We start from the raw sequence: 26,615 nt of genomic DNA on the forward strand, positions 1-26,615 counted from the left end.
CAGAACTGAACATGAACCACAGTGAGGAGGAGGAGGAGACAGGGAAGTGACCTCCGGGGCTTAAAGGAACATGAGGCACAAGTAGAACATCCAAACAAGTAGAACATCCAAACAAGTAGAACATCCAAACAAGCAGAACATCCAAACAAGTAACAACATGAACATCCAAACAAGTAGAACATCCAAACAAGAGAACATCCAAACAAGTAGAACATCCAAACAAGTCAAACAAGTCTCTCACTCAAATCGGTCTCTTATTAAGCCCAAAGTCCTTTCTGTGTCCCATTTCTTTGTGCAGCTCTGAAGACAGTGTCATGTTTTTCCTTTGGGAGGAGGAGCTGAGCTCTACCATTGACTCGCCTGTAGAGGGCGACATCCACATTCACAGAACGTTTGTTCCACTGGAGGATTTTTACATCTGGAACAGGACCGGAAATACACACGCAAATAAACACTTTTTCAAAATGATTCAACAGGTTTGTAATAATTATAACACCTTGATTTTGGTCACGTGAGCAACAGAAACACCTGTGATGAATAAATGCTACAGGGAAATGTTTAATGTCACACTATGGAACATTCCAGACAAAGCAGTAACATCTTCATGGAGACAAACAGGCAGCGGAGCGTCCACCAGAAAAGTAGCACAGTGCAGCTTTAAGTAGAAGGATAAAGCAGATAATAAGTGTGAGAGTAAGAGAAGAATACAAATAATATGAAGAATCAGAAGAATCAAATCAATGATGTTTGTTGGAGACGGGGACAGTGCAGAGTTTGGACATGAACCTGAACAGGACAGATGTTTGTTCAGGTTGAAGCTCCAGTGTCATTTGCACCTGTCGTCTCTGGACACATTCACTGATGTTTGTTTTGAAGTGACCTGGAGCGTCCACTGTTCTTCCTGAGACCTGGAGCAGCTTTTGTCTTTGGAGGATTTTGACATCTGCTGCCTCTTTTGGAAAAACTTGCTCTTTGGGTCGGTGCTCAGAGTTTTTGTGGAGCAGGACAGAGACAATAACAGAGTCTTTTTCTGGACTTTCCTGACTCACAGTTTGGAGCAGGAGAGAAAGTTTGATACAACCAAGAGTCGGGTCATGACCTGGAGGAGCAAAGAAGATAAACACATGAGGTTTCTTGACTTGTGTCTTGTGACGGTGCAGGACGCTCTGTGCTCAGTAAATCCTCTGATGTATAAGTTTGTTTCTTGTACAAATGATGTAAAGTTGTTTTTGTTTAAATCTTATTGTTCACTGTTGTACAGTTCAACTCTGGAATAATCATAAAAAAGCCGTTTGCACAGACTGCAGGTGTCAGTGAGGCTTTACGGAGCTTCTGAGGAGCCACGATGGACGAGTGTGACTGAGATGTTTGTTTCTGCTCGAGTGAAAATTGCAGCTGCATTTAAAATTTGAATGTTCAGTTTAATCTGCAAACTGAACAAATCACACAATGAAATAATAAAGTGACTCACAAATATAAGATTCAGTCCAACATGTGGAGACTCTGGTGTGGCTCTTTTAAAGACATAAATGTTTATTGTTTTGTTTTTTTGTCACTGTCCTCGTCTGTTTTATAAGTGATGATGATGATGATGATGATGATGATGATGATGATGATGATGATGAGTCTGAGCTGTTTGAGTCGGACTTTAGTCTCACTTGATCCGGCCTCAGCGGCTCTTTCTCCTTTAGTGTGTTCCAGAGGCTGCAGCTCGTCTCAAAGTCGTCCCACACTGGTCAGAGCTGCAGCTTTTCTCTTCACTCTGGAACATTTGGACGTGTTTCAGACGGTTCCTCACAGACCTGAAGTCCTTCTCCTCTTTCTCCACACTCGTCTGGTTCGTCTCCTGTGTGTGTTCGGTGGTGACTGGAGAGCTCCTGGGATGTTCTAAAAGCCTTTTCACACTGGTCACACTCGTACAGGATCTGCCAGGAGTGAGTTCTCATGTGTCTGTTGAGATTAGATGTTTTATAGAAAGTTTTCCCACACTGGTCACACTCGTACGGTTTCTCTCCTGTGTGGACTCTCATGTGTATTAACAGGTTACTTGATCGTGAAAATGCCTTTTCACAAACATCACATCTGTTTGTTTCCCTTGTGTGGACTCTCATGTGATGCTGGAGGGCAATGGAGTGTCTAAATCCCTTCCCACACTCTTCACATTCAAACGGTTTCTCTCCTGTGTGGATTTTCATATGTTCATTGAGCGCAGCAGAGTGTTTAAACCCCTTCCCACACTGGTCGCAGCTGTACGGTCGTTTTCCTGTGTGAGTTTTGTAGTGTCTTTTCAGGTCAGAAGCTTTTGACCACACCTTTCCACACTGGTCACATGTGTGCGGCCCCTCTCCCGTGTGGAGTCTCATATGTGACACTAAGGAGCTTAACTGTGAAAATGTTTTCTCACAAACGTCACAGATGAACGGTTTTTCTCCAGTGTGGCTTCTCATGTGTGACACTAAGTGGCCCGACCGGGAAAATTTCTTCTCACAAACATCACATTTGAACGGTTTCTGTCCCATGTGGATTTTCATATGTTCATTGAGCGCTCCGGAGTGGATAAATCCCTTCCCACACTGGTCACAGCTGTATGGTCTTTCTCCTGTGTGAATTCTGTAGTGGACTTTCAGGTCAGAAGCTTTTGACCACACCTTTCCACACTGGTCGCATTCGTACGGCCCCTCTCCTGTGTGAAGTCTCATATGTGACACCAGTTTACTTGAGTGTGCAAACGTCTTCTCACAAACAACACATCTGTACGGTCTCTCTCCAGTGTGAACTCTCATGTGTGTGACGAGGTTGCTCGACTGTGAAAAGGTTTTATCACAAATGTCACATCTGTACGGTTTTTCTCCTGTGTGGATTCTCTTATGCGCTATTAGGATACTTGAGGACGAAAATGTTTTCTCACACTGGTCACAGCTGTACGGTCTCTCTCCCGTGTGAGTTCTGTAGTGTCTTTTCAGTGCGTAAGCTTTTGGACACACCTTCCCACACTGGTCACATGTGAAGGTCATTCTGTTGGTGGATCTTGTAGCTCTGCGTTAGAACAAAGGAAAAGAAAGTGTCAAGAAAAATCACTTTTTAAACTCTTCAAATAAAGAAACTCTAAACACACATCAAGTCAGACAGTGAGTGTGTTTATGTGAACATCAGAGTCTCGTTAGGAGAAACACGACACTGTATCTGGGAGATTCTGATAGTACCTGGATACTGGGGCATAAATATATAAATAAAGTGTCTGTACATGAGTGAAATGAGTAAAATAAAGAGCTGCACTAAACCTACACATGAACAATCTGCACTCGTATAATCACTGAAAAGATAAACATGAAACATTTCCTACGATATAAACACAGAACAGACTCAGACTCATGGGAAAACGGTCACATTTTTCTATAACACTTTTCCACCTTCAAGGCTCAAAGTGCTTTACAACAAGGAACCACTCACACACTCACACACACATTCACACACTAGTGTATGCACACACTGTGGGCAAGGTGGGTTAAGTGTCTTGCCCAAGGACACAACGACAGCATTCATCTGTGGGAGCTGGAATCACACCAGTCAACCTTCAGATCAGTGGGCAAATGCTCCACCAACTGAACTACTGCCGCCCATCATCATCACCATCACCCCTCTGACGCAGAGAGAACACCCCTCTGTCACAGAGAGAACACCCCTCTGTCACACAGAGAGAAACACCCCTCTGTCACACAGAGAGAACACCCCTCTGTCACAGAGAGAAACACCCCTCTGTCACAGAGAGAACACCCCTCTGTCACAGAGAGAACACCCCTCTGTCACAGACAGAGAGAACACCCCTCTGTCACAGAGAGAAACACCCCTCTGACACACAGAGAGAGAACACCCCCTCTGTCACAGAGAGAACACCCCTCTGTCACAGAGAGAACACCCCTCTGTCACAGAGAGAGAACACCCCTCTGTCACAGAGAGAACACCCCTCTGTCAGAGAGAACACCCCTCTGACACAGAGAGAACACCCTCTGTCACAGAGAGAACACCCCTCTGACACAGAGAGAGAACACCCCCTCTGTCACAGAGAGAACACCCCTCTGACACAGAGAGAGAACACCCCCTCTGTCACAGAGAGAACACCCCTCTGTCACAGAGAGAACACACCCTCTGTCACAGAGAGAAACACCCCTCTGACACAGAGAGAGACACCACCCTCTGACACAGAGAGAACACCCCTCTGACACAGAGAGAGAACACCCCTCTGACACACAGAGAGAACACCCCTCTGTCACAGAGAGAGAACACCCCCTCTGACACAGAGAGAACACCCTCTGTCACAGAGAGAAACACCCCTCTGACACAGAGAGAACACCCCTCTGACACAGAGAGAGACAGAGAGACACCCCTCTGACACAGAGAGAACACCCCTCTGACACAGAGAGAACACCCCTCTGACACAGAGAGAACACCCTCTGACACAGAGAGAACACCCCTCTGACACAGAGAGAACACCCCTCTGACACAGAGAGAACAACACCCCTCTGACACAGAGAGAACACCCCCTCTGACACACAGACAGAGAACACCCCTCTGACACAGAGAGAACACCCCTCTGACACACAGAGAGAACACCCCTCTGACACACAGAGAGAACACCCCCTCTGTCACAGAGAGAACACCCCTCTGACACAGAGAGAACACCCCTCTGACACAGAGAGAAACACCCCTCTGTCACAGAGAGAGAACACCCCTCTGACACAGAGAGAACACCCCTCTGACACAGAGAGAACACCCCTCTGTCACACAGAGAGAACACCCCTCTGTCACAGAGAGAACACCCCTCTGACACAGAGAGAACACCCCTCTGTCACAGAGAGAACACCCCTCTGACACAGAGAGAACACCCCTCTGTCACAGAGAGAACACCCCTCTGTCACAGAGAGAACACCCCTCTGTCACACAGAGAGAACACCCCTCTGTCACAGAGAGAACACCCCCTCTGTCACAGAGAGAACACCCCTCTGACACAGAGAGAACACCCTCTGTCACAGAGAGAACACCCCTCTGTCACACAGAGAGACACCCCCTCTGACACAGAGAGAACACCCCTCTGACACAGAGAGAACACCCCTCTGACACAGAGAGAACACCCCTCTGTCACAGAGAGAACACCCCCTCTGACACAGAGAGAACACCCCTCTGACACAGAGAGAACACCCCTCTGACACAGAGAGAACACACCCTCTGTCACAGAGAGAAACACCCTCTGACACAGAGAGAACACCCCTCTGTCACAGAGAGAACACCCCTCTGACACAGAGAGAACACCCCTCTGTCACAGAGAGAACACCCCTCTGACACAGAGAGAACACCCCTCTGTCACAGAGAGAACACCCCTCTGTCACAGAGAGAACACCCCTCTGACACAGAGAGAACACCCCTCTGTCACACAGAGAGAACACCCCCTCTGTCACAGAGAGAACACCCCTCTGACACAGAGAGAACACCCCTCTGTCACAGAGAGAACACCCCTCTGACACAGAGAGAACACCCCTCTGACACAGAGAGAACACCCCTCTGTCACAGAGAGAACACCCCTCTGACACAGAGAGAACACCCCTCTGACACAGAGACACAGAGAGAACACACCCTCTGACACAGAGAGAACACCCCTCTGTCACACAGAGAGAACACCCCTCTGACACAGAGAGAACACCCCTCTGACACATCTGACACAGAGAACACCCCTCTGACACAGAGAGAACACCCCTCTGTCACACAGAGAGAACACCCCTCTGTCACAGGGAGAACACTCATCATGAGTCTGTGTTCTGTGTTTGCTGCAGGTTTTTCAGCAGCAGCAGGTGGAGACACAGATTCCAGGCAAATCCAAAACAGTAGAAAAAGTTAAACCCGTCGCACGAGGAAAAATATAATTAAAACTCTTTTATTGACATGTTTGGACCTGAGCTGGTCTTCATCAGGACTTGATTCAAAACAGAACATGGGCGTGTAGTAGAACGTCAAGTAGAACAACAAACTGAACCACATCAGACACAAGAAACAACGGTTTTTTTCACACACATCAGTTTATGTAAATGAGTCGTGTGATTTAACGTTTAGTTTGTGTCAAACTTAAACAAATGTGTGAAAGTTAAATGTTCTGATCAAACCTGCTGATGTGGTTTTGCTTTATTTGTTGTAAAGTTGAGTTTGTTCTTGCAGGAGATTTGACTGAAGAACCTGCTGCAGGGTCGGTTTGTTCTGGTGGTTTTGTTCTGGAGGTTTTGTTCTGGTGGGTTTGTTCTGGTTTGTTCTGGTTTGTTCTGGTTTGTTCTGGTTTGTTCTGGTTTGTTCTGGTTTGTTCTGGTTTGTTCTGGTTTGTGGGATTATTCCTCAGATCTTCACGTTGGTTAAACCTCCAGAGCTTCTGACGCTGAAGAATCTCATCATGGCTGTTTGTATTTTTCCTGGTTTATTCAATTAAATAAAGTGAAATGTTTGGGCTTGTGTTTTTGTAAGATCGTGTCAATAAACCGGGACACTGCGTCTGATGACGTCACAGGGACACGAGCGTCTCTGTGTCTCCGGACGAACCGACAGAACCGACAGAACCGACAGAACCGACAGAACCGGGACATGATGCACCAAACACAGAAACACTCCGCGTGTGTTTGTGTTTGGAGCTGATGTCCGCAGGGTTTGGAACGAACAGCAACACAAATACGAACTAAACATAAAACTATTCACCGATTGTTGCTCAACAAACTCACCGATGAAGAAGAGACAGTTTGGAATCCGACAAATGCTCCAGTTGACAGATTTGTCCCTGACGCAGAACTGAACATGAACCACAGTGAGGAGGAGGAGGAGACAGGGAAGTGACCTCCTCTTCATCAACATCAACATCCTCCTCCTCCTCTTCTTCTTCTTCTTCTTCTTCTTTCAGTGGAGTCTTTGGAGTTGGCGCCTCCTGTTGGTTTGGTTGATTTCTTTATTGAACAGGGGCAGTGCAGATGAATGAACATCTACAACATCACAGTGTAAATATGACAGATTAGAGCAAAACTGAACATTTCCGTCTGTCGTCCGTCGGCAGGAAACACCACAAATTTAAACAAAGCAAAAACAAGAAACAAATCTAAACTAAAAGTGTCCACACGTCTGGTTTTTCTTCAGCGGCTCTTTTAAGTTGGAGTTTCTCTTATTGACAGAGACAGATTGTTCCAAAATGTTTTTCCTCTGACTGAGACGCAGTTTGTCTGAATGTGGAGCGTCTGTGTTATTGATCTCACTGCCTCTTGAACCTCTCAGGCATTTGCTCTTCTGGCAGGTGGTTTGTGTGGAGATGTTCAGTCTGTATCGTCCACGTTTATCAGTTTGGAGGGAGAAAAGCTCCTGAGTAAAAACAGATCATAAAATGTGGATGTGGAGTCGGTCGATCATTGGAATTTAGCTGCTGCAAAACTGCAACACCTGGACAGAGTTAAACAGGGTGAAAAGTGGAAATAAAACAGTTTACTTTTCAAATGTAATCCCCTACAGATTACAGATTACATGCCCCAAAATGTAGTTTGTAACAGAATCCAATAAATGACTTAAAGTGAGTAATGTAATCTGATTACTTTGGATTACTTGATATTGTGGTGTTTAAAGCGACTTGAACGTAACAAACTCGTCCTGCAGATTCATGTTTGTTCTTCTAATTGTCGAGCCCAAGTTTCCATGAAGAGACTTTAGTTTTACTGCAGAGAAACAAAGACGAGGATCTGAACATGAGAAGTTTTATCTGTTAAAAGAAAAAAAAAAGTCCAGACTTGAATTAACAAGATTCAAAATATTATTGACTAATCTACATTTTGAGGTTTGTAATCTGTAATCTGTAATCTGTAGGGGATTACATTTGAAAAGTGACCTTCCCAACACTGAAATAAACTCATGTTGTTTTAGTGTTTCTTTATTTTTCCACAGACGTTATAAACTCATCAGACCCGGAGTTTAAACTTCAACATCAACTTTTACCCCAACGTTTCCTTCAGCTTCTACAGCCACAAACCTCGAGCTGCTTCCAGGATCAGGACCAAACAGTCGGGGTTTTTCTGCACCTCCGATGCTTCAGTTAACGATAAAAGTTACAAATATCAGAAAACACTTTTTATCTACACACAAAAATCTGTTTGTTGTTGTTGTGTTTGAACAAACTCATCTTCTTCCTCTTTCCTTCCTCGTCTCGCAGCCTCTGCACATGAAAACCTTGACTCCCTCTCAAACTCTTGACTTTACCTTCCAGATTTTTCCGTCCACACTCGTCAGATGGAGCACGATGTTTTCCAGAACAACGTTGGCTCGAAGGTTCCTCCTGTCGACGTCTCGCCACCTTCAATCACAAATCTGCCTCTTCCACATCGTCACGTCTTCACTTTTCACTTGTGTGTTTATCTTTAAAGCTGCACTGTGGAACTTTTTAGGCGTCTGTCATGTGTTTGTTTCTATGGAGACGTCGCCACTCTGCCTGAAATGTTCCACAGTGACTTTAAACAGCTCGACTTTACGTTTATTCAGTCACAGGAGGTTTTAGAGTCAAAAATCCCTCGAGAAACAAAACAGACTTTGTGAGTGTGAGCGGAGTCGCCTCTCCACAGATCTGACCTGGAACTTGATGGAGATAGAAAGGTTTAATGCCGAACTGTGGAACATTCCAGACAAAGAAATAACATCTCCATGGAGAAAAGTTACACAGTGCAGCTTTAAAACGGGACTGACTGAGAGTCTTCGTCAGGACTCAGGTCGACTTGTTGTTTTCCTCACGTCGTCTTCAAGTTCGACAAAACATTTGATCATGAGACAAAAGAAACAAACTCATGATCTGCTTCTTTTCTATTTCTTTATTAAAACAATAAAGACAATCGACACTTTCAGGAAAATGTCACCACAAAGTTTCTCCAAAAATACTTTACAAAACCATAGATTCTCTGTTCATTTTTTTTTTTTCCATAAAACACGTGATTGTTTTGTGTCGATGTAACTTTGAGCAAACAGCACCTTTGTCGCTCCGTCCCAATCCTCAGTCTCCACTAAAACTTTTATTTATTTCCACAGCAGCACAAAATCTCCCTCAGGATTTTGGACACAAACAGAACTTTTGGGGGTAAATTTGGGGATTATTGCACATTCGTTCATAAACAACAACTTTCCCACTCGTCTGTAAAAGCTCAACACGACAAACTCATGTTCTGCACCAGGACCAAGAACAAATAAACAGGTTTGTAATAATTATAATACAATAATAGATTAACACGTTTAGAAAGGTTCTATATTATGTCAAATCAACTCCTGTGAGTTTTAAAGTTTGTATGGAGGATGTTTTTAGTTTCAAATTGTCAGTGATAGATTATAGATGCAGTAGCCTTGTAATTATGATGACCAAAAAAAAGAGAATAAAAATTCATCAACTCTGGACGTGGTGGGGCTAAACATTTGCCAGTAGATAACGACACTGCCTCGTTATCTGTGAGCTGACAGGCTGTCAATCAAACTCCCTACGTTTCTAGTGTAACTGACTTGTCTGCGCCGCCGGTACGTGGTTTACGTACGACACAGACGCTGTTTACTCCACCAACGCAACAGTTCTTAGCGGCTTTTTTGACCTATATCTTCCTCGCAGTTCACACAAAGTTTGTTGCGATGGCGACAAGAATCCAGGAGCAGTTCACCGCAAAAGAAAGTCTGTTTTTGAGGTGAAAGAAGAAGACAAGAGGAAAAGCAGCGAAGCCAAACTAAGGTGATTCTTGGAGATTCATTCCAGCGATGGAGCGACTGAAGCAGACGAAGAGTCTAAAGACTGAACCACTGGTCCACAAATTACTCCTGGACAGGAAACTTCTGCTGATTATGAAAACGAACTTTATTTCCAAGAGCGACACAAACGTTTTTCAGGACACGAAAGCGATATCCTGTGTCTGAAAACGTCATTTTCAAAGCAAAGAAAGAGTCGCTTGCTGCTGCGTGTTGTAGGAGCTTCATTCGCACAGAATCTCTGCACCCCTTTCCTGCTCCTCTCCTCCCTCCGCTCCTCACTTCTCTGTCTTGCCTAAACCAACACTGTAGTTAGTTGTAGTTAGTTGTTTACAAGTCATGTGCAGCGATGAGGACTTGTTTTCTAGAAACAAACCTGTTTGTGGCGTAAGGAGGAGGAGGGAGGAGGTGTTTCTCCGTAGGAGCTGTGGGGGAGGGGGGGGGGGGGGTGGGGGGGGGTTTCACGCAGGAGCAACATTTGAAAAACGACAAACAGTCGCTGGATTCTCCTTCCTTGGAAAATCCTCCATACAACCTTTAAGTCCTGTTCTGATGCTGTTCCCTCCTCAAAAACCGACCTGGACTTGTGTTTTGTCTCCTGGATTATTACATCATCTACAAAACACTAAAACAGATTTTATTTTCTAATTCTAATATTTTACTGAGCTCAAAGTGAAAAACAATACAGTGAAGAATAAGATGGAAAATGAACAAACTTCAGCTAAAATCTCTTTCTAATAAAAAAAAATAAAACTCCTTTAACTGTTGACACTGTACAGAGCTCAAGTCCTCAGTCCAGAGTCTCTGAACCTGATCTGCAGCTGTTTGAGTCGGACTTTAGTCTCACTTGATCCGGCCTCAGCGGCTCTTTCTCCTTTAGTGTGTTCCAGAGGCTGCGGCTCGTCTCAAAGTCGTCCCACACTGGTCAGAGCTGCAGCTTTTCTCTTCACTCTGGAACATTTGGACGTGTTTCAGACGGTTCCTCACAGACCTGAAGTCCTTCTCCTCTTTCTTCACACTCGTCTGGTTCGTCTCCTGTGTGTGTTTGGTGGTGACTGGAGAGCTCCTGGGATGTTCTAAAAGCCTTTTCACACTGGTCACACTCGTACAGGATCTGCCAGGAGTGAGTTCTCTTGTGTTTACTGAGATGGGATGATTTAGAGAAAGTTTTCCCACACTGGTCACACTTGTACGGCCTCTCTCCTGTGTGGACTCTCATGTGTGACACGAGGGTCCCTGACCGAGAAAATGCCTTTTCACAAACGTCACATCTGTACGGTCTCTCTCCAGTGTGAGTTCTGTAGTGGACTTTCAGGTCAGAAGCTTTTTGCCACACCTTCCCACACTGGTCACACTCGTGCGGCTTCTCTCCTGTGTGGACTCTCAAATGTGACATGAGGTTGCTTAACTGTGAAAATGTCTTCTCACACACGTCACATTCAAACGGTTTCTCCCCGGTGTGGGTTCTCATGTGTATTTCTAGAGTGTTTGCCTGTGTAAAAGTTTTCTCACAAACGTCACATTTGTAAGGTTTTTCTCCTGTGTGGATTCTCCTGTGTGATATCAGGCTGCTTGAAAGTGAAAATGTTTTCTCACACTGGTCACAGCTGTACGGTCTCTCTCCCGTGTGAGTTCTGTAGTGTCTTTTCAGTGCGTAAGCTTTTGGACACACCTTCCCACACTGGTCACATGTGAAGGTCATTCTGTTGGTGGATCTTGTAGCTCTGCGTTAGAACAAAGGAAAAGAAAGTGTCAAATTAAATCACTTTTTAAACTCTTCAAATAAAGAAACTCACAGTAAACACACATCAAGTCAGACAGTGAGTGTGTTTATGTGAACATCAGAGTCTCGTTAGGAGAAACACGACACTGTATCTGGGAGATTCTGATAGTACCTGGATACTGGGGCATGTGAACGCAGTATCCTGAATACTGCAGTATCCTGAATACTGCAGTATCCTGAATACTGCAGTATCCTGAATACTGCAGTATCTGATACTGCAAGTACTGCAACATAAAGTTGAGTCACAAACTCTTCTCAGTCTTTTCATCACAACAGTTGTGTCCCCACACTGAGCGCAGGAGAATATCAGTTCAAATATGATCTGAGTCACTGATCGTTCTTTAAAACTTTTGCCCTTTAATTAGTTTGCATGTAATAAATAAAATAAAACAAAGACAAAGGAAAGATTTGAGCTGAAATGATATTAGGCCACGTCTATCACACTGACAAATAAAAAGTTCATCATCCCACTTCCTTTAAAGTTTTATCGTCCGCGCCTCAAACATAGACTTTTATCCATGAGATTTATTTAATCCAGAGCCTCGGCACCACAGTATCAGTATCAGTATCAGTATCAGTATCAGTATCAGTATCAGTATCAGCACAACTTGAAATGACTTTTTCTAATGGTCCACAGCAGTGAACTCCACATGAATCAACTCAAACATGTTTTACAAACAGATTCTAATCGTCCACAGCACAACAGTCATCGATCAATAATTCACTCATCAATCAAAAAGGGAAGTGCACTTTTTCATTCATCCAAAATACTCTATTGTACTCAACTAATCCAATGACTTAAGTGGAGATCAAAATACTCGAGTAGATGATCAGATGAATCATTCAAGTTACACAACTCATCAAAAACAGTCGGAGCTTCGTCACTTCATTCATTTTCAACGAGCAAAAACTCAATGGAGACGAGAGCTTTTTTTTATTTTTTTATTGATATATTTTTTTAAATTACAAAAACATAACAACAAATGTTTTTACTTTATAAAGTGCAGATTGTTGTTGCATCAATGCAAAGTCCAGTTCACAGTTACAGCAGGAGGGACTAGAGCTGGTATCATTAAGAAGTTGCCGATACGATACACACCTCGATACACTGCACTTTCGATTCAATACGATATATTTCAAATCGATTCGATACGGTTCAATAAAAAATAAAGACTAAATCGTGGCTGTGATACTAAAAGTGTTTGTTAAATTACTTCTTGTGCAAAGTTCATATGAAACACAAACATTTTAATCGTCAAAACAGTAAAAATATCAAATGTGTCGCATAAATGAGTTTCCTTTCCCTCCACAAACAACAAAACTAACAAAATAATTGAGTAAAACACACCTAAAAATACTCTTGGTGAAATATCGATACTGTATCATCACATTAAACGATACGATATATCGATATTCCAATATTTTTGCACAGCCCAGGAGTGAGGCTGGAAAATACACATAAACATATAAACATGTTGTGATGTTCTCATCCAGGAGCAGAAGAAACGAAACCAAAACTAAACAACAACAACAACAATAATAATAATATAATAATAATAATGTCATAAATGAAATAAAGTTGTATTATATTTTTTATAGATATTGTAAGTTTTAACGGCTTTTTTGTTTTGGACCTGTTTTATGGTTTGAAAGTTTTGTTGGATTTCGTTCTTATATTGATGAAGATTCAGTTGATTTTGAGCCCGTTTGGTTTTGTGTTTGTGATATTTTGTCAGGATGATGAGTCTGGATGAAGAGTTGAAGATGTTTGGGGACGGAGGAGCTGCTGAAGTCAAACAGGACGTCTGTTTCCTGGAGGTTGATCGAGGGTTTGGTTCTGGTTTTGGATGAGTTGTTGTTTGTGAGTCCAGATGTTCTTGTTGTTTGTGCAGTGGTGAAACAGGTGACTGATTGTTTCTATTTCACTGCGACAGAAATCACACTTTAATCTTTAATCTGAATCTTTCTAAGGTTTTTTTGGTTGGGTAAATATTATGGAGAATTTTGAAATGAACTTCTTTATTTTGTAGTAAATGCAGAGGCTGTGGGCCCGGCTCCAGTCCACCTCCCCGAGCATCAGCTCCAGTGTGAAGCTGCTGCGTCTGTTTGGAGCTTTAATCAGATTTCTAATGTTTTTATTCAAACAGGTTTTTATTTGAATATTGACCTCTCCCAAATATAGATCGTTATTAAGTTTCTGGAGCTGATAATTGAGTTGAGATTCCTGCAACAAACGGAAAGTGTCTTTAGGTTTAGTTTGACACCAGGAGAGTCCAAACCCAGACGAAGCAGAGGGACGATCGAGGGCCACAGACTGGAGCTCAGTACAGGGAAGAACTGAAATATGTGCAAGTTGAACACGTTAGAATCATCCTCAGTCTTTATTCATGATCCTTAAAACCACTAACTAAATATTAAATATGAATATTTGCTTTATCAAGGAAGATTTTCAAAAAACTTGCAGTAAAAAATTATTTTTTAATTAATACAAAGTCATTTGGGCCAATTCCCCTGGAAGTCTGTCTGAGGGCCGCAGTTGGCCCCCGGGCCATAGTTTGGACATGTCTGTTTGACACATTTTGATGTATTTTGATTGTTTCTTTGGAAACTGATCAATGGTTTTAAATTCATTGTATGAAAACATTTGTCTTTGTGCATTGATCAGTTGATTGACCCAAACTGTCCCTTTGTCAAACCAGGATCTAAAACATCATCATTTATTTCGATGTTTAATTGTTTTTTTATTCCAAATGCAGCAGTTTGTTTGTGAAAAGATGAATTTATAAACCAACCTCCAGGAAAACTGGAAGACGAGAGCTTATTTAACGTTCGCTCCAAAAGTTGACAAAACCAACTCCATCAATTCAAAAGAGAAAATAATGAATCAATAAACGCTTCTAGTCAATTAGATTCTTATCTACAATTCGGCTTGACTGTAAACTTCAAAACGTTCAATATTTCCTGAGTATAATGTGTGTTTGTAAAAGTCCCAGCGCGAGTAAACGGAGCTAATATCCACAGGGGTTTTGAATGGGAGCGGAGCGAACAAACAAGACGCTAAGTGCGATTTAACAACACAAATACGAACTAAACATAAAACTATTCACCGATTGTTGCTCAACAAACTCACCGATGAAGAAGAGACAGTTTGGAATCCGACAAATGCTCCAGTTGACAGATTTGTCCCTGACGCAGAACTGAACATGAACCACAGTGAGGAGGAGGAGGAGACAGGGAAGTGACCTCCGGGGCTTAAAGGAACATGAGGCACAAGTAGAACATCCAAACAAGTAGAAATCATCCCAAACAAGTAGAACATCCAAACAAGTAGAACATCCAAACAAGTAGAACATCCAAACAAGTAGAACATCCAAACAAGTAGAACATCCAAACAAGCAGAACATCCAAACAAGCAGAACATCCAAACAAGCAGAACATCCAAACAAGCAGAACATCCAAACAATCCAAACAAGTAGAACATCCAAACAAGTAGAACATCCAAACAAGTAGAACATCCAAACAAGTAGAACATCCAAACAAGCTGCTCACTCAAATCGGTCTCTTATTAAGCCCAGTGTTGTGGAGTAACAGATTACATGTACAGAGTAATCAGAGTACAAATGATGAGTAACTGTATTCAGTTACAGTTACTGTTTCAGTGAGTGGGAATTGGATTACAGTTACTTTATTGAAATAAATGGATTAAACAGAGAACTAAACCAGGACTAAACCAGGACTAAACCAGGACTAAACCAGGTCTAAACCAGGTCTAAACCAGGACTAAACCAGGTCTAAACCAGGTCTAAACCAGGACTAAACCAGGACTAAACCAGGACTAAACCAGGACTAAACCAGGTAAACCAGGTCTACTAAACCAGGACTAAACCAGGAAACTAAACCAGGACTAAACCAGGTAAACCAGGTAAACTAAACCAGGAAACTAAACCAGGACTAAACCAGGACTAAACCAGGTAAACCAGTAAACCAGGACTAAACCTAAACCAGGCTAAACCAGGACTAACCAGGAAACCAGGTAAACCAGGTCTAAACCAGGTTAAACCAGAGGACTGGTGAGGAGGGAGAAAACCAGGACTAAACCAGGTAAACCAGGGGTCTGAGTTTTGTGGCAGATTTTTCTTCTTCACATTTGTGATGTTTTATATTTTGTGGGTTTGGGACTTTTCGTTTCTTCGGCTCGAAACCCGGAGACGAGATTAAAGCACGAGCGCAAGTTTAGGCTTAAAATGTTTTTATTAATGCAAAAAAAAATAAAACATGCAGCACAAATGATTCACGACAAACAAACAGAAGCATTTGTATTTTTGACTTTTGACACATGAAACTCTCCAACATAATCAGAATAAAAAGAAAGAAAGTGAACGGTTTGTTCCTGAAATAAAACTCAAAAGTCTAAACTCTGATGATTTGTTCCTCCAAAGTCACTTTAACAAGAGACTGTTGCAGGAGACGAGGAGACGAGACGAGACGAGACGAGAGGAGACGAGGAGAGGAGACGAGGAGACGAGGAGACGAGGAGACGAGGAGATGAGAGGAGAGGAGAGGAGACGAGACGAGAGGAGAGAGGAGAGACGAGGAGAGGAGACGAGGAGAGGAGAGAGGAGACGAGGAGAGGAGACGAGGAGAGGAGACGAGGAGAGGAGACGAGAGAGGAGACGAGGAGAGGAGAGGAGACGAGAGGAGACGAGAGGAGACGAGGAGAAGAGAGAGGAGACGAGGAGACGAGGAGAGAGGAGAGGAGACGAGGAGAGGAGACGAGAGGAGACGAGAGGAGACGAGGAGAGGAGACGAGAGGAGACGAGGAGAGGAGACGAGGAGAGGAGACGAGGAGAAGAGACGAGAGGAGACGAGGAGAGGAGAGAGGAGAGACGAGGAGAGGAGACGAGAGGAGACGAGGAGAGGAGGAGAGGAGACGAGAGGAGAGACGAGGAGAGAGAGATGAGGAGAGGAGAGACGAGAGGAGACGAGAGGAGACGAGGAGAGGAGACGAGAGGAGACGAGGTGAGGAGACGAGGAGAGAGAGAGAGACGAGGACGAGGAGAGGAGACGAGAGGAGACGAGGAGAGGAGACGAGGAGAGGAGACGAGGAGAGGAGACGAGGGGAGACGAGGAGACGCCTCTAGTGGAGAATTATTTGGGACAAGTTCTCGTCAGGATTTGTTCCTCGGCTCATTTTCATATAAAAGATTAAATCATGTTGATTCTACAAACTTGTCCACGCACACTAATGACCCACGCACACTAATGACCCACGCACACTAATGACCCACGCACACTAATGACCCACGCACACACTAATGACCCACGCACACTAATGACCCACGCACACTAATGACACACTAAATGACCACACAACACGACCCACGCACACACACACTAATGACCCACGCACACTAACAACCCACGCACACTAATGACCCACGCACACTAACACCCACGCACACTAATGACCCACGCACACTAATGACCCACGCACACTAATGACCCACGCACACTAATGACCCACGCACACTAATGACCCACGCACACTAATGACCCACGCACACACTCACATAAATGAGTTGAGATGTGACTGGAGCGTCTAAAGCAGGCATGTCCAAACTATGGCCCGGGGGCCAAATGCGGCCCTCGGACACATTTTTCTTGGCCCTCAGGCTTCCAGGTAAATTGGCCCAAATGACCTTGCATCAATTAAAAAGTAATTTTTTGCTGCAAGTTTTTTGAAAATCTACCTTGATAAAGCAAATATTTAATATTTCGTGTGTAGTTTAAGGATTTTAGCATGAATAAAGACTGATGGCTCATTCTAACATGATAAACAGGCACATATTTCAATGATTCCCTGTACTGAGCACCAGTCTACGGTCCTCGATCGGCCTCTGCTTCATCTGTGTTTAGAAATGTGGCCCTTGACGAAAAAAGTTTGGACACCCCTGGTCTAAAGTTTCTCACGTGTGAAACGTCAAACTCACGTCTCTGATCCAAACAAACACGAGTCAAACTGGAGCTCAGGTTCCGGGTTTGGTTTTATTGGATCAATACAACAGTGAACAGAAAAACAGAAGGAGCTTATTTCGACGGCGCAGCGTGAATCGATAGACGTCGCTGTCGATTTCGGCTGCTGGAGCTCATTTGGACGGAACACCGGCCTCAGCGGCTCTTTCTCCTTTAGTGTGTTCCAGAGGCTGCGGCTCGTCTCAAAGTCGTCCCACACTGGTCAGAGCTGCAGCTTTTCTCTTCACTCTGGAACATTTGGACGTGTTTCAGACGGTTCCTCACAGACCTGAAGTCCTTCTCCTCTTTCTCCACACTCGTCTGGTTTGTCTCCTGTGTGTGTTCGGTGGTGACTGGAGAGCTCCTGGGATGTTCTAAAAGCCTTTTCACACTGGTCACATTCATATCCTGTGTGGATTCTTCTATGTGATATCAGGTTTCTTGACAATGAAAATATCTTCCCACACTGGTCACAGTTCTACGTTTTTTCTCTTGTGTGGATTCTGTAGTGTCTTTTCAGGTCAGAAGATGTTGACCACACCTTTCCACACTGGTCACACTCGTATGGCTTCTCTCCTGTGTGGATACTCATATGTGATACTAAGTTACTTGACTGTCTAAATGTTTTCTCACAAATGTCACATTTGAACGGTTTCTCCCCGGTGTGGGTTCTCATGTGTATTTCGAGATTACTTGAGTGTGTAAATGTTTTCTCACAAACATCACAGCTGTACGGTTTTTCTCCTGTGTGGAGTCTCTTATGTGATCTTAGGCTGTTTGAGAATGTAAACGTTTTCCCACACTGGTCACAGCTGTACGGTTTTTCTCCTGTGTGAGTTCTATAATGAACTTTCAGTGCGTGAGCATCTGGCCACACCTTTCCACACTGGTCACACTCGTGTGGCCTCTCTCCTGTGTGGATACTCATATGTGATACTAAGTTGCCCAACTGTGAAAATGTTTTCTCACAAACGTCACATTTGAACGGTTTCTCCCCGGTGTGGGTTCTCATGTGTATTTCGAGATTACTTGAGTGTGAAAATGTTTTCTCACAAACATCGCAGCTGTACGGTCTTTCTCCTGTGTGAGTTCTCCTGTGTGATATCAGGTTGCTTGACACTGTAAATGTTTTCTCACACTGGTCACACTTGTACGGCTTCTCTCCTGTGTGGATTCTCCTGTGTGACGTTAGGTTACTTGACGATGAAAATCCCTTTCCACACTGGTCACAGCTGTACGGTCTTTCTCCTGTGTGAGTTCTGTAGTGTTTTTTCAGTGCGTAAGCTTTTGGACACACCTTCCCACACTGGTCACATGTGAAGGTCATTCTGTTGGTGGATCTTGTAGCTCTGCATTAGAACAAAGTAAAGGAAAGTGTCAAGTAAAATCACTTTTTTAAACTGTTCAAATAAAAAACTCAAAGTAAATACACAAAATGACACAGAGTGAATCATGTGTAAAAATGTTTCAGTGTTTTATGAGCAAGTTCCATTTAACTGAAAGAATCAACTCAGTTTGTATTTGATTTTAAAGTCACACTTTTTCTGTCTGTAGCAAAATAAAAGATCAAATGAAGGAAACAGAAACAGAGACACTGAACAAGTTTGTTGCTGTGATTCTAATCCACATGTTGAGCAGATCTGATAAATGTGACACACGTGAAGACAGAATCCAGGACTTTGGTGGAACAGAACAACTTTAATTGTGTAAAGACAGAAAAACAGCTCTGCTGAGTCACGGGGTCTGACCGTTAACAACAGTTTACACTGAACTGTGCTGCTTCTGCTCTGTGACTCTGCACTAATACTTTAGTCTTTACACACTTATTTACAAGATTTTCTGTTCCAGGTTTTGTACAAAAGAAAAACAAGTTGATGTAAAAAACCTGAACGTGACACAAACGTATTTTCATGTGCTGCTCTAATCAGTCTCTTGTATCAACACAACTTGAAATGACTTTTTCTAATGGTCCACAGCAGTGAACTCCACATGAATCAACTCAAACATGTTTTACAAACAGATTCTAATCGTCCACAGCACAACAGTCATCGATCAATAATTCACTCATCAATCAAAAAGGGAAGTGCACTTTTTCATTCATCCAAAATACTCTATTGTACTCAACTAATCCAATGACTTAAGTGGAGATCAAAATACTCGAGTAGATGATCAGATGAATCATTCAAGTTACACAACTCATCAAAAACAGTCGGAGCTTCGTCACTTCATTCATTTTCAACGAGCAAAAACTCAATGGAGACGAGAGCTTTTTTAACGTTCGCTCCAAAAGTTGACAAAACCAACTCCATCAATTCAAAAGAGAAAATAATGAATCAATAAACGCTTCTAGTCAATTAGATTCTTATCTACAATTCGGCTTGACTGTAAACTTCAAAACGTTCAATATTTCCTGAGTATAATGTGTGTTTGTAAAAGTCCCAGCGCGAGTAAACGGAGCTAATATCCACAGGGGTTTTGAATGGGAGCGGAGCGAACAAACAAGACGCTAAGTGCGATTTAACAACACAAATACGAACTAAACATAAAACTATTCACCGATTGTTGCTCAACAAACTCACCGATGAAGAAGAGACAGTTTGGAATCCGACAAATGCTCCAGTTGACAGATTTGTCCCTGACGCAGAACTGAACATGAACCACAGTGAGGAGGAGGAGGAGACAGGGAAGTGACCTCCGGGGCTTAAAGGAACATGAGGCACAAGTAGAACATCCAAACAAGTAGAACATCCAAACAAGTAGAACATCCAAACAAGTAGAACATCCAAACAAGTAGAACATCCAAACAAGTAGAACATCCAAACAAGTAGAACATCCAAACAAGTAGAACATCCAAACAAGTTGTTCAGTCAAATCGGTCTCTTATTAAGCCCAAAGTCCTTTCTGTGTCCCATTTCTTTGTGCAGCTCTGAAGACAGTGTCATGTTTTTCCTTTGGGAGGAGGAGCTGAGCTCTACCATTGACTCGCCTGTAGAGGGCGACATCCACATTCACAGAACGTTTGTTCCACTGGAGGATTTTTACATCTGCTGCCTCTTTTTGAAAAACTTGGTCTTTGGGTCGGTGCTCAGAGTTTTGTGTGTGTGTTAGTTTCGTGTGTGTGTGTTTGGTTTGTCCACTTGGCTGCAGTTTTCACTTCACTGACTGGGACCAGAACATGTTCTTTTGTTCTTTGGATCAGTTTCTCTTTGAAAGTATGTTTGTGTTGAATTAAATATTATATTTTTTTCTTCTAGTTGCTGCTGACTCTTGTTAACAAATCACAACAGATGTTTATTCTGTTCATGTCCATCGTCTGAAAATAAAGTGTTTTTCTTTTTTCTTTTTAGTCCATTTGTTCGTCTTTGTCTCGTGTCTCACATTTGCATCGAGAAACTTTGAAACTGAATCAAATCTTCACACACAAAAAGCAGAGAAACTGTGAGTTTCTTTCAAAAGGTGAAGCACTAAATGTTTTCAGTCAAAGGTAAAAGAAGTTTGAAGCTGCTCTGAATGACACGGAAAAGTAGAAGAGGAAACTCTTTTACTCTGAATCCATGTTCTGTTCATCTACACTTTGTTCAGCTCAGTGTGACAGTGACACGACCTCACAGCCCCAAACCAAACTCTTCAACCTCACAGGAACAAGACGTGTCCAGTGTCTCCTCCACAATCTGCCCGCTGAAGCTTTACGGGACACAGAGGCTCAGACGAGTCCGAGAAACGATGAACGCAGAAAGAAAGACGTGAAAACAACAGAAAACACTGACGCTGGTGAAAACGTCCAGGTGAATGAAGTCACCTGTGACCCTCCGCCCCACGACAACCAAAACAAGAGCTCGTTTTGTCACTTGAACTTCTCTTTCTTTACATTTGATCATGAGACAGAAGAAACAAACTCACCATCAGCTTCTTTTCTATTTCTTTATTAAAACAATAAAGACAATCGACACTTTCAGGAAAATGTCACCACAAAGTTTCTCCAAAAATACTTCACAAAACTCCATAGATTCTCTGTTTATTTGTTCTTTTTCCATAAGACACGTCATTGTTTTGTGGTGATATAAGTTTGAGTAAACAGCACCTTTGTCGGTGGAGGAGAGCGCAGAGCGAGCGGCTCCGTCCTCTCCTCAGTCTCCACTAAAACTCTTTTATTTCCACACGTCCTCAGTCCAGAGTCTCTGAACCTGATCTGCAGCTGTTTGAGTCGGACTTTAGTCTCACTTGATCCGGCCTCAGCGGCTCTTTCTCCTTTAGTGTGTTCCAGAGGCTGCGGCTCGTCTCAAAGTCGTCCCACACTGGTCAGAGCTGCAGCTTTTCTCTTCACTCTGGAACATTTGGACGTGTTTCAGACGGTTCCTCACAGACCTGAAGTCCTTCTCCTCTTTCTCCACACTCGTCTGGTTTGTCTCCTGTGTGTGTTCGGTGGTGACTGGAGAGCTCCTGGGATGTTCTAAAAGCCTTTTCACACTGGTCACACTCGTACAGGATCTGCCAGGAGTGAGTTCTCATGTGTCTGTTGAGGTGGGATGACACAGAGAAAGTTTTCCCACACTGGTCACACTTGTAAGGCCTCTCGCCTGTGTGGGTTCTCAAATGTGACATTAAGGTGCTTAACTGTGAAAATGTTTTCTCACAAACCTCACATTCAAACGGTTTCTCTCCTGTGTGGGTTCTCATATGTTTTTCTAGGATGTTTGCCTGTGTAAAAGTTTTCTCACAAACGTCACATTTGTACGGTTTTTCTCCCGTGTGGATTCTCCTGTGTGTTATTAAGCTGCCTGGAAGTGAAAATGTCTTGCCACACTGGTCACAGCTGTACGGTCTCTCTCCTGTGTGAGTTCTTTTGTGGACTGTCAGTGCATAAGCACGTGACCACGACTTCCCACACTGGTCACATCTGTATGGTTTTTCTCCTGTGTGAGTTCTGTAGTGTCTTTTCAGTTCGGAAGGATTTGGCCACACCTTCCCACACTGGTCACATGTCAAGGTCATTCTGTTGGTGGATCTTGTAGTTCTGCGTTAGAACAAAGGAAAGAAAGTGTCAAGAAAAATCACTTTTTAAACTGTTTAAATAAAGTAACTGTAACTAAATACACGTCAAATCAGACACAGTGAATCATGTGTAAAAATGTTTAAGTTTTTTGAGCAAAATCCATTTGACTGAAAGAATCAGCTCAGTTTATATTTGATTTTAAAGACACTTCTTCTTTGCCAGGATGGCGTCACCTACTGCCTCGACTCATGTCTTTTCTCTCCAGCTCTTGGTCAGAATCTGAAAACACGAGATGATTTGGAAGAAACCTGGAGGTTGTAGACGGTGCACCGGCCAATCAGCGACGACCTGAACCGACCTGAGCTGTGACCTCAGACCGCAGACGCTCTCCTCCTCTGGACTCCCTCCACCAAACACAAACTGCACTTTTTATTGCACCTTTAAGTTGTAAGTTTAACTCACAGAAGCGACACAGACGTTTTCACTCTCTGCTTCGTTCACTGTTGTGTGGGAGGTTCCTCAGACTGAGCCTCCTGCTGCAGGTCACGACCAAACAGCAGCGACCGGTTAAATAAACTAAAGTCCCGCCTACAGTCGAACGAACAAATCCTAAATCTGCGACGTCACACGGTTTAAACCAAGTGAAACCGACTCATGAATCAGACTCACACAATCAGACTCCTGAGAGAAGAAAAAGACCAAATGAAGGAAACAGAAACAGAGACACTGAACAAGTTTGTTGCTGTGATTCTAATCCACATGTTGAGCAGATCTGATAAATGTGACACACGTGAAGACAGAATCCAGGGCTTTGGTGGAACAGAACAACTTTAATTGTGTAAAGACAGAAAAACAGCTCTGCTGAGTCACGGGGACTGACCGTTAACAACAGTTTACACTGAACTGTGCTGCTTCTGCTCTACGACTCTGCACTAATACTTTAGTCTTTACACACTTATTTACAAGATTTTCTGTTCCAGGTTTTGTACAAAAGAAAAACAAATTGATGTAAAAAACCTGAACGTGACACAAACGTATTTTCATGTGCTGCTCTAATCAGTCTCTTGTATCAACACAACTTGAAATGACTTTTTCTAATGGTCCACAGCAGTGAACTCCACATGAATCAACTCAAACATGTTTTACAAACAGATTCTAATCGTCCACAGCACAACAGTCATCGATCAATAATTCACTCATCAATCAAAAAGGGAAGTGCACTTTTTCATTCATCCAAAATACTCTATTGTACTCAACTAATCCAATGACTTAAGTGGAGATCAAAATACTCGAGTAGATGATCAGATGAATCATTCAAGTTACACAACTCATCAAAAACAGTCGGAGCTTCGTCACTTCATTCATTTTCAACGAGCAAAAACTCAATGGAGACGAGAGCTTTTTTTAACGTTCGCTCCAAAAGTTGACAAAACCAACTCCATCAATTCAAAAGAGAAAATAATGAATCAATAAACGCTTCTAGTCAATTAGATTCTTATCTACAATTCGGCTTGACTGTAAACTTCAAAACGTTCAATATTTCCTGAGTATAATGTGTGTTTGTAAAAGTCCCAGCGCGAGTAAACGGAGCTAATATCCACAGGGGTTTTGAATGGGAGCGGAGCGAACAAACAAGACGCTAAGTGCGATTTAACAACACAAATACGAACTAAACATAAAACTATTCACCGATTGTTGCTCAACAAACTCACCGATGAAGAAGAGACAGTTTGGAATCCGACAAATGCTCCAGTTGACAGATTTGTCCCTGACGCAGAACTGAACATGAACCACAGTGAGGAGGAGGAGGAGACAGGGAAGTGACCTCCTCTTCATCAACATCAACATCCTCCTCCTCTTCTTCTTCTTCTGCTGCTTCTTCTTCTTCTTCTTCTTCAGTGGAGTTTTTGGAGTTGGCGCCTCCTGTTGGTTTTGTTGTTGCGTTAAAAAGTGAAAAGTGTAAATAAACTCATGTTGTTTTATTGTTTCTTTATTTTTCAGCACAAATGTTATAAAATCTTCAGTCCCGGAGTTTAAACTTCAACATCAACTTTTACTCCAACGTTTCCTTCAGCTTCTACGTCCACAAACCTCCAGGACCAGGACTAAACCAGGACTAAACCAGGACTAAACCAGGACTAAACCAGGTCTAAACCAGGACTAAACCAGGTCTAAACAGGACTAAACTAAACCAGGACTAAACCAGGTAACTAAACCAGGACTAAACCAGGTTAAACCAGGACTAAACCAGGACTAAACCAGGACTAAACCAGGACTAAACCAGGTCTAAACCAGGACTAAACCAGGACTAAACCAGGACTAAACCAGGACTAAACCAGGTCTAAACCAGGACTAAACCAGGACTAAACCAGGACTAAACCAGGACTAAACCAGGTCTAAACCAGGACTAAACCAGGACTAAACCAGGACTAAACCAGGACTAAACCAGGTCTAAACCAGGACTAAACCAGGTCTAAACCAGGTAAACCAGGACTAAACCAGGACTAAACCAGGTCTAAACCAGGACTAAACCAGGACTAAACCAGGAAAACCACTAAACCAGGACTAAACCAGGACTAAACCAGGTCTAAACCAGGACTAAACCAGGACTAAACCAGGACTAAACCAGGACTAAACCAGGACTAAACCAGGACTAAACCAGGACTAAACCAGGACTAAACCAGGAAAGAACCAGGACTAAACCAGGACTAAACCAGGACTAAACCAGGACTAAACCAGGACTAAACCAGGACTAAACCAGGACTAAACCAGGACTAAACCAGGTAAAGGACCCAGGACTAAACCAGGACTAAACCAGGACTAAACCAGGACTAAACCAGGTCTAAACTAAACCAGGACTAAACCAGGACTAAACCAGGTCTAAACCAGGACTAAACCAGGAAAACTAAACCAGGACTAAACCAGGTCTAAACTAAACCAGGTAAACTGCTGTGTGGACGTGTTTCTTCGTCTTTTATCAATAATATTTTTAATTTGGTTAAATAAAGTTTGGACTTTTTATTTTCTTTTATCAGACAAAACTTCTTATGTGAAGATTTCCTCGTCTTTGTTTCTCTACAACAAATCAAGTAATCCAAAGTAATCAGATTACATTACTCACTTTAAGTCATTTAATGGATTCTGTTACAAACTACATTTTGGTGTGTGTAATCTGTAATCTGTAATCTGTAGGGGATTACATTTGAAAAGTAAACTTCCCAACTCTGTTAATAAAAGGTCAAAAGGTCGAGACGAGGAACAGAAGAGCAGAACTGAGACCAGCTGCAGGAGAAGAGATGAAGACGCCTCAGCCAGGTTCTGATCTGTGAGTTTATTTAAGATCAGGAAACACCCGGTGACCTCTGACCCCCGGTGACCTCTGACCCCCGGTGACCTCTGACCCCCGGTGACCTCTGACCCCCGGTGACCTCTGACCCCCGGTGACCTCTGACCCCGGTGACTCTGACCCCCGTGACTCTGACCCCGGTGACCTCTGACCCTGACCTCCTGACCCCGGTGACCCCCGGTGACCTCTGACCCCCGGTGACGTCTGCAGCTGTGACACTGTCAGACTCTGTGTGAGATTTAAAGATAAAACCAAATAAAACGAACTTTAGAAACGACCTGATGAAGTTTGACGGAGAAAAGTGACGTCAGTTTCTTGTTTGTTTTTCTGATGACAGATTTAGAATTTGCCTCCTGGTTCGTTCGTGATGTTTCATGGTTTAGATTTTTCTGCCATTTGTTTTTTGGGTTTTTTTTGTTTGTTTTGTTTTTCTTACGAGGTTTAGATGTGATTCTTGTTTTGTGCCTTTTCGTTTGGATCTGGGAAGTATTAATAAAAACTAAATAAATAAAAAGAGCAGAGGAGGCGGAGCTACGAGGAGCAGTGGACCTGGGACTTGTGACCTTCTCTGTCCTCTGATAATAGTTCAGTAGATTTAACTCTGTTTAACTTTCTTCAGCTTTTATCTGAGAATTTTATATCTTCTAACGACGATGGAGGGCAGCACCTCAGCGTGGAGCCTGCAGGAAAATATTAGAAGAAGAAGA

General features: G+C 43.0%; 1 protein-coding gene and 1 pseudogene across 1 annotated transcript in view; both read right to left on the reverse strand.

The window, feature by feature from the left end:
* The window catches only part of LOC110170884 (zinc finger protein 721-like), a 17,203-nt gene extending 2,380 nt beyond the window's left edge, over positions 1-14,823 (reverse strand). The window contains exons 1-8 of the mRNA XM_055160566.1: positions 14,688-14,823; positions 10,722-11,498; positions 8,263-8,356; positions 6,753-6,952; positions 1,760-3,036; positions 881-1,099; positions 350-418; positions 1-240 (exon numbers count right to left, since the gene is read on the reverse strand). The exon at positions 1-240 is cut by the window's left edge and continues 85 nt beyond it. Of these exons, the coding sequence (XP_055016541.1) occupies positions 1-240; positions 350-418; positions 881-1,099; positions 1,760-3,036; positions 6,753-6,952; positions 8,263-8,356; positions 10,722-11,476 (2,854 nt within the window). The 5' untranslated portion in view covers positions 11,477-11,498; positions 14,688-14,823. The remainder of the gene's footprint in view (positions 241-349; positions 419-880; positions 1,100-1,759; positions 3,037-6,752; positions 6,953-8,262; positions 8,357-10,721; positions 11,499-14,687) is intronic.
* A 2,760-nt stretch (positions 14,824-17,583) lies between these two features.
* On the reverse strand, positions 17,584-24,442 carry LOC129410626 (zinc finger protein 665-like; annotated as a pseudogene).
* Positions 24,443-26,615: the final 2,173 nt, after the last annotated feature.

Source organism: Boleophthalmus pectinirostris, unplaced genomic scaffold, assembly GCF_026225935.1.
Source record: "Boleophthalmus pectinirostris isolate CB_2022bp ecotype Guang Dong unplaced genomic scaffold, ASM2622593v1 HiC_scaffold_10, whole genome shotgun sequence".
Taxonomy (NCBI): domain Eukaryota; kingdom Metazoa; phylum Chordata; class Actinopteri; order Gobiiformes; family Gobiidae; genus Boleophthalmus; species Boleophthalmus pectinirostris.